At 47.9% G+C, this 9085-nt stretch overlaps 1 protein-coding gene across 1 annotated transcript in view; it reads left to right on the top strand.

The window, feature by feature from the left end:
* Positions 1-2257: 2257 nt before the first annotated feature.
* Positions 2258-9085, top strand: part of CNTN5 (contactin 5) — a 119989-nt gene continuing 113161 nt past the window's right edge. The window contains exons 1-2 of the mRNA XM_075917090.1: positions 2258-2340; positions 6020-6147. Of these exons, the coding sequence (XP_075773205.1) occupies positions 2258-2340; positions 6020-6147 (211 nt within the window). The remainder of the gene's footprint in view (positions 2341-6019; positions 6148-9085) is intronic.

The following is a 9085-nucleotide window of genomic DNA, read 5'->3' as shown; positions in this document are numbered from 1 at the left end:
TTGCCCCGTCTTTCTTTTGGAAACTACTGTGCTGTTATATTGCATGACTAAGAGTGGTGACCAATTTTATATTAGAAATAAATGGTAGTTCATTTTTCATTTGAATGAGACTCGGCTTTTTCTCCCCAATAAATCTTGTGAAGTATACATTACAGCAGGCCAGTATTTTTCATGATCTGGGTTGTATAGAATGAAGCTTTGTCTACATAACAGGGCTTTATTGCAAAAAGGTACGTAAATTGGAAGAGGCTTTTCCAAAATTTAGCCCTTCTACACTGGGCCAAGTTTCAGAAAAAAACCCTCTTTCAGAAGAGCCCTTCTTCCTCATGAGAGGAAGAAGACAGGGCTTCTGAAAGAGCTTGTCTGCTCTTCTGCAAAAAAACATGAAAGAGCAGACGTGTTCCTTGGACATAGTGGGTTTTTCCAGGATACCTCTGATATTCTGCTTAACCTCTGATGATAGGACAATGGGCGTAAATTGCTGCATAAGGGGTTTAGGTTGGACATTAGAAAAAACTTCCTAGCTATCAGAGTAGTTAAGCACTGGAATAAATTGCCTAGGGAGGTTGTGGAATCTCCATCATTAGGACATATTTAATAGCAGGTTAGATAGACATGTGTCAGGAATGATCTAGATGGTGCTTGGTGCTGCTGTGTGTGCAGAGGACTGGACTTGATGACTTCTCAAAGTCCCCTAGTTCTAGTATTCTATGATTCAATGTCGCACTTTTTTTCCCAGTAGAACACTATATAGTTGTCTTGATAATTAAGTTTATACTCATTACTTAGACTTATGCTTTAAATAAATTTATCCAAATTACAATTCAGCTTTCTGTACTGGCTTGTCTTTCCTAAGAAGGGGTTTTCTTCGTTTACTGGCTGCAGAGGAAGCAGGACGAAACCTGTCAATTGTGGTAGAGCCATAGCTCCTTGCTCTCTTGATAGCCTTCACCTTGAGGTGGTTTTGCTCAGCAGTTAAGACCAAGAGAAGAGCAAATGGGCAATGCATTCATTTCAGAAGTACTTTGTGCAGTATCTTTGACATGCTGCATCTCCCACTGATTTTTGGTTCTTATACCTCCTGGAATTTAAAGAGATGGGTTAGGTCATCCCCTTCCTATAATTATGTTGTTAATGACACTGTCCCTCAGTACATACATAGTTAAGAGGGAGTCACACTTCTCCTGCAATGATTGTTTCAGACTCTCTGTCTTCAGGAGATTCAGCACAGCATCACTTAGCACTTAGTAATATTTGAAAGATTTTCCTCAAAACTATAAGAGCTAATTATTTTAAAATTAGGTTTAAATTATGTCGATGCTAATGAATTTCATGGGACTTGGGGAGGCTGCTGACTCCCCATTTTTAATTGCTCCTTGAATGTCCACAGCATGAGGGCAAAGCAGTGTAAGTTATTGTAGGTTTTCTCTGCAGTGTTGTAGAAAAAAAAACTACGATAACTGAGCAGAACCACCCCAAGCTATTTGTGATGGAGGAACAATTTGGTAAGGAGTATCTGCTCCCTTCTACCCTTTCAAATGGGCAGAATCCCACAGGGTACCCGCCAACATACTGAGACTTTTGCAGGACTGGGAACAAGGAAGGAGTGTCCTCTGGAGATGCATTTGTCTCTTGTGTGCCAGCTTTTACTATACGGCATGGGTATGTCTAGACCACAAGGTTTGTTGACAAAAATGGACTTTTGTCAACAAAACTACACCTGCGTCCACGCTGCCACTGAGTTATGTTAACATAACATCGATATAACTCGGCAGTTATGTCGACGGTGGCAAACATCATTCCACGAGGAATAACACCTCCATCAACATAATTATGTTGACAGAAGGGAAGTGTGGACGCAGGGCAGAAGTTATGTTGACAGTAAAGGCCTCCAGGAAGAAGCCCTACTGGACACTCCTGCCACTGCTTCCAACTCTATTGTTTCTGCCCATAGCCATCTTTAAAAGGCACAGGCACCCAGGATCAGCACTCTGGCAGCAAGTCAGCTCCAGAGTGGACCTGGACTGCGCAGCTCTTGTGTGGTTAGTCAAGTGGAGCCATGTCCCATGGAGAAGCCCCTCAAGATCCCCTTTGCCTCTCCAGGGACACATCCCCCCAGGAAGCCAGGGACACCAAACGGTGGGCACCCTCCTGGTCAGGGCCGGAGATAAAAGCCCTCCTGGGTCTCTAGGCTGAGGGGGAGTCCCTCCAGGCCATGCAGTCCAACAGGAGGAGGAATGTGGACACATATGCCAGAATGGCAGAAGGCCTGGCCAAACAAGGTCACCGCCCCTGCACACTGGAGCAGGTATGGGCAAAGGTTAAGGAGCTGCGGCAGGGGTATGTGAGAGCCCATGAGCGCAGCTCCTGCTCCGGAGAGGCACTGCATGCCTGCGTGTACTATAAGAAGCTGGACAGGATCCTGGATCCAGGGGAACCCCTGCCTCCTGAGAGGCTCGTGGAATCCGGGCTGGAGACCCCCATGCTACAGTGGCTGCAACACCTGCTGGGGGACCAGGAGCTCCAGTAGGAGGAAGAAGAGGAGGAGGACAGCACAGAGCACCCGGGAGCCAGGCACCCAGACACAGGAGGCCTTCCAGACCACCTCGGACTCCGGTGAGGGAACATCAGGTGAGTGCTATGAGGATCCAACACACACAGGGCAGGGCAGGTGGGAGCAAAGGGGACGGTGCAGTACTGTGACATGTCATGCTGATCACGGCCCGGGGGGAAAGGGGAGGCACACCCATGGCCACCCTCAGGGAGGGCCGTACTACCCCCTTGCACCCGCACAGCTGCTAGGCACCGCCTGTTCCTGCAGGCAGGGATGCCACATGCAGCCATGGGCTGGAGATGCTGGGATTGCCGCACTACCACAGGCCTCTCAGCACTCTGAGGGAGCCCCAACCGTGGCCCAACACTCATCTGTGCTGCTCGGCCATGGGGGATGCATGAAGCAGGGCATGACAGTGGCCTGCACATCTCCCTGGGCTCCAGGGAGGCTGTGGCTGCGGGCCAGGCCACACCATGTCTTACTGAGACACACATGAGCAGCTTCTGGCCCTAGGACTGGCACCACCTGCTGAGAGGAAGGAGGGCATGCCCTCTCAGAGAAAGTGTGAGCATGAATGACTGACGACTCTTCCCTCTCATCCTCCACAGCTGGACCAGCTCTCCGGGAGGAGGGCACAACACCTGCCCCACCACTCAGACGGCTGCAGGGAACCCGTCGGCACTGGCGCACCTACCTATACCTGGTGCACCAGCACATCACGGTCCTGATGGACAGGAGGATGGAGGCAGAGGCCAAGTGGTCCCAGTAGTTGCTGCAGGAATTTGCCCAGCAGCACACAGACATATGTACTGTGATCCGGGAGGCCATGGCTGTCCCTGGTCCTGTGCCAGGTCCTGCCAATGCCCCTGCCCCCGCCTCAGCTCCTGCCATCCCAGACCCAGGTACGGCCCTACCTCCTGTCCTGCCCCCTCCTGTCGCTGCCCGCACATGCCATCGGGTGCGAGAAGGCCTCCACAGCCAAAGTGGCAGGGGCTCCTCCTCTGGGCAGCCCCCTCAGCCCTGAGCTTCCCCACCCCGGCCAGGTTGACAGTCCCCCTTCCCACCAATGACACTAACAGAGGGGAGCACTTTATTTTGTTTACATACACTTCATTTTCTCTGAATGAAAGAGTTGTTTTATTTATACTGCACAAAAGAGTTTTTATTTTCTCTGAACACAAGAGTTTCTCATTTTAGTTTTTCAAAAAGCAACAGTGCGTTAAACTGTCCACGTGTTTTCACCAACACCTGTCTCTGTTCTCAGTGTGTGATGAATGGGTCGAACGAGTGAATTTGGGGCCGGGAGGAGTTGCAGGGAGGAAGGCACCGGGGGTATGGGACGCTCCCACATGTGGAAGGCCCTGGGGACAATCAGGGGCTTCCCTGTGGGTATGTCTACACTGCCACCCTAGTTGAACTAGGGTGACTAATGTAGGCATTCGAAGTTGCAAATGAAGCCCGGGATTTAAATATCCCGGGCTTCATTTGCATCTTGCCGGGCGCTGCCATTTTTAAACCCCATTAGTGCGGACTCCGTGCCCGCGGCTACACGCGGCACGGAGTAGGTAGTTCGAATTAGGCTCTCTAACTTGAACTACCATTACTCCTCGTGGAACCAAAGCAAAAAATGCAGCAGCCTTGCTTTCCCTCTGGGAAGTAGGCAAGCTAGAAGCAGGAACAGAGCAACGGCTGTCCAGGAGAATCCCTGTAAGCACGCGTCTCTGCAGAGAGCATGCAGCAGTGCCTGGGCTTAAAGGCTGTCCCTGTGACCTTCCAAAAGCACTTCTGGGTGCCTTCTTTTGTCGACAGAGTGTCCAGCAGTCTGGACGCTCTTTGTCGACAAAGCTGATCACTTTGTCGACAAAGCGATGTATTCTGGACACTCTTTTTTGACAGAAGTTTTGTCAACAGAATCTGTCGACAAAACTTCTATCGACGGAAGCCTGTAGTCTAGATGTACCCTATGAGGGTAGACTCTCCTTGCATGGAGGCAGAGAGGAGCAAGAGGGGTTTGTTTAATAATGACCTGCAGTGGGTAAAATTCTCTACTATGCACAGGGCCAGTGCAAGACTGATACACCAATCAATTCCCACTAGTGTCCTCATAATAGTAATTAAGTGATACTGAGCTCTCGCCAGGCTCACCAATGGCAATTCTGGACCCCACAGAGTAAAGAAATCAATGTGCCCCCTATCATCCTCCCTCATATGGGGCCACAAGCCCTCCTCCCTGAAGAAGCACAAACTCATTCCTCTGCCGGAAAAGCCCTAGGCCAGCCCAGCTCCGGCCCCACCTGCAGCTCCACTTCTTCTCTCCTCCCTTCCCCAGACCAACCTGCCTGTAGGAAGAAAGCTGAAGCAATGTCTCTTGAATCAAAGATGCTTTGATATGCTCTATGAAGGTTCCAGGCCTAGTACCCCACCTCAGAACCTGCCTGGGGCATAATCAAATGTATCTTTCAATCAAGAGACACGTTCACTTTTGACAGAGCAGACAGAGCTACCGCAGCTGAGGCCAGGGCTCCAGGTCCTTTTATATTGCCTGGGCTACTCAGCAATTGCCCCTCTCGTTCCCCTCCCCACATCAGTGATCCTGGGTGTTGCACTGGCCTTACATCACATGGGTGAATCTCACCCAATAAGTAAAACTTAAAAATAAAAAAGGTAATCACACTTCAATAGGAGATCATAGAAGAATGCCTTAATTGTAAATTTTGGAATATTAAAAGTTGCAACAGTGTTTTATTTTTCATCTTTGCACATACAAATGTCTCTTTCTAGCACAGTTTGGACAAGGCTAAAACGTTAGTCACCCAACAAAAAGGGTGTGATTTTGCAGCTTCTCATCAGTTCCAATGACTTCAGCAAAGTTACTCACAGAGATTGTAGAATCAAGTCCACACAATACTCAGGAAAAAATAAAGTAAACTGAAGTCATCAGAACTCATTTCCATACCTGTCCTGCATTGTGTATAGCAAGCACTATAAATCATATTCCGGCCACATGCTATTAATTTTATGTTCTTTCCTTGTCATCCTCTGCTTTGTACCCTTCATAATTCTTAGATTTGATTTTTAAGGTCACTGATAATTTCATGTGGAATACCTTGTGCTTAATATTGATATAGCATTCAACAATAATATATCAGCCAAATTTTAATGACAAAGAATCCAGGATCATCTTTTTTACAAAAACACAATTAAAATTCACCATTGTTAAGTGTCAAAGGAGAGCTCACCAAATGGCTCCGGCATGAGTCAATTTTGAATTAAGGAGAACGAGGGAATAAAATGGGTTCATTTGCAGCTTTTCCTAAGAGAATCATCTTCGTTTTTCTGGCATACAGGGGGCAGCAATTTTTAATCCTGTTGATTAGCCCTAAAAGATAACCCCATGGAATATGCCTATGTTTGAGGATATGGTACATGCTAATACAGAATACAAACATTTTTTATAATTTTCAGGATAACTCTTCTTCCAGATGGGAGCCTACAAATACTGAATGCTTCCAAATCTGATGAAGGAAAGTACTTATGCCAAGGAGAAAATGTATTTGGCTCCGCCGAAACGATAGCATCAGTATTTGTTAAAGGTATGGAAAAGCACACTGATCATTAATTAATTAATATTTTATCAATTATTGATTATGCATATAGTATTTGTACACTATTATCCCAGACTGGATCAAGAATCCACTGTGCTAAGCACTGCACAGACACAGAACAAAAAGACAGTACCTCTCCCCAAAAAGTTTACAAAAGATTGTGCCAACAATTTATTTCCCCTGTTGAATACATGCTTCTAATGTTTTAAGATACATGTCAGGAAAAAACTAGTATATAAATTAATTTTATCCAGATTATCAAGTTAATTCAGTATGGTAAAGAAGAGAGAGAAAAATAAGGAGGTACAGGCAGTCCCCGAGTTACGCGGATCCGACTTATGTGGGATACGCAGTTACGAACGGGGCCCTTCCTCTCCCTGGTCTCCAGCAGACCAGGGAGAGGAAGCAAAGCGGCAGAACACACGGGCAGCGGACAGGGGGATGGGGGGGGGACCAGGGGGAACGGGGGGGGGCAAAGCAGAGCCAAGCCGCGGAGCAGTGGCCAGCTGACAGCCCAGACGCATCTGGGCTGTCAGCTGGCCGCTGCTCCGTGGCTTGGCTCTGCTTTGCTCTGCTTTGCCCCTCCCCCATCCCCCTGGTCTGCAGACCAGAGGGGCAGGGGGGGCAAAGCTGAGCAAAGCCACGGAGCACGCGGGCAGCGGACAGCCCAGACGCGTCTGGGCTATCCGCTGCCCACGGGTTCCGTCGCTTTGCTCCCCGTCCCCCTGGTCTGCAGACCAGGGGGACGGGGAGCAAAGCAGAGCAAAGCCACGGAGCCCGAGGGCAGCAGGACAGCCACGGCGCGTCTGGGCTATCCCGCTGCCCCCGTGCTCCACGGCTTTGCTCCGGACACCTGTGGTACAGCAGCTGGGGCGCTGCCAGTTGGTCCCGTAGCGCCGCTCTGGGCGCTACTGGACCAACCGGGCAGCACCCTAGCTGCTCTGCCCCAGGCGTCCTGATTCAGCCACTGCTGGTCAGTTTCAGCAGCAGCTGAATCAGGACGCCTGGGGCAGAGCAGCTGGGGTGCTGCTGGGTTGGTCCAGTAGCGCCGAGGAGCGGCGGCGCTACTGGACCAACCCAGCAGCACCCCAGCTGTTCTGCCCCAGGCGTCCCCAAGTCAGCCGCTGCTGAAACTGACCAGTGGCTGACTACAGGAAGCCCCTGCCCCGGGCTTCCTGGAAGCAGCCGCTGATCAGTTTCAGCAGCAGCTAACTTGGGGATGCCTGGGGTTCTTAAGTTGAATCTGTATGTAAGTCAGAACTGGCGTCCAGATTCAGCCGCTGTTGAAACTGATCAGTTTCAGCAGCGGCTGAATCTGGACGCCAGTTCCGACTTACATACAGATTCAACTTAAGAACAAACCTACAGTCCCTATCTTGTACGTAACCCGGGGACTGCCTGTATATACCCTCTGACTTTCAGACATGCTAGCTTCCAGAAAGAATTATCCTTTTTTCATGCACACAGTAATGAAAGTATAGCAATAAAAGTACTATTTTTAGCCATACAAACCCTAAAAGAAATATCTGTAAGTCCATCACATCATTAACTACTCAGTTAAAACTAGTTTACCAGGCATTTGGTTGTTATTAATACAGGTGATGTCTGATTTATAGGTAAAAGATCAGTCATCTTAAATGTACGCAACACTTCCCTCTGAGTTATAAATCAGCAATGAATAAATGACAATTCAGAGAGCATTTTTTAAAGATACATGAGAGATGCATTCCACTGGGTAGCAGCTGTATGTTATTGACACATATCAGGGGTGCTGTGCAACCCCATATTCTGGATAATCTATATCTCCATGTCAGTCTTGTACCTGTCCTGCAGAGCCTTACCATGCAGTTTGTTCTAAAGGGAGAACCTTCACCCCAGGTGTGGGGGTGAAGGAAGGGTCATAGAAATATAATATAGAAGAAACTGAACCTCTGACTACCAGGGGAGATAGTTCAAACTTGATCATCACAAAGAACCAGAACCTGAATGGCACTGAGCTTATTACACTTGGATGTGAGGGAGCAGATTGGCACTGAACATTCAATTTAACCAGCAGCAGAGGCTCAATCCTATAAGTTGCTGAGTGCATTGTGCCCAACCCAGAGACATTTTTAAATCAGATGTTCTGTATGCGGGTATTTACAGTGACTTTTAGGACCAGAGTGCTCTGCGCCTTGACAGACCAAGCCCTAAAGTTGCTCAAGATGATGGCTCAAAGCAGGGCCATGGGTTATGTTATTGGCTCCAGCTTGCTGTTCTCTTAAAAAGAATAGTACATGCCCCTTGCTAACACATACTTCCCTTTCCGTCATACTGACTAGCTCTTATAGTGTATTCAGACAGGCCTTCTACCCGGAGGACTGCATTCCCAGTATTATTGCCCATGCCAAGCATACCCAAATCTTGAATAAAACCCTCCAAATCGTGAGATTGGTTTCTTTTTTATATGTTTTCAGGTGTTTCAGTCTTTAGGGGGTCTGCTTTTCAAAAAATTTTCCTGCAACTGTGGGAGAAATATACTCTTTTTTTTTAAATGAAAGTTGAGATTGTTGTATAATCACAAGATTCCAGAAGCTGGTGCTTTAAAAAATATTGTGAGGCTCATGATGAAATCCCAAAATTTAGTAACACTATTTCTTGAGCACAATGCATCAGCCAGTATGTTAGGAGGTCTCCCTTCCCAGCATTCCCAGTGATGACTAGTTGAGATTATGCCTTGTTGCTTTTATGAAAGTAAGAAGATTGTTGCTGGCTCTCTTTGCCTTTGCTGCCTCCTCATTGTTGGTCCACACAGCACAGTGCAGAGTTTGATCCTGTGTACTCAGAAAGAAAAAACATTCAGCCCAGCAGGCAGACAAGATTTATGGAATTAAGTAGAATTCAAGAAAATGCTATTGATGTGGGAATATCACAGGACCTGCATTTA

This window comes from Pelodiscus sinensis, unplaced genomic scaffold, assembly GCF_049634645.1.
Source record: "Pelodiscus sinensis isolate JC-2024 unplaced genomic scaffold, ASM4963464v1 ctg79, whole genome shotgun sequence".
Classification (NCBI taxonomy): domain Eukaryota; kingdom Metazoa; phylum Chordata; order Testudines; family Trionychidae; genus Pelodiscus; species Pelodiscus sinensis.
Note: the sequence above shows the minus strand (reverse complement) of the source record. Positions and strands in the feature narration are given on the sequence as shown.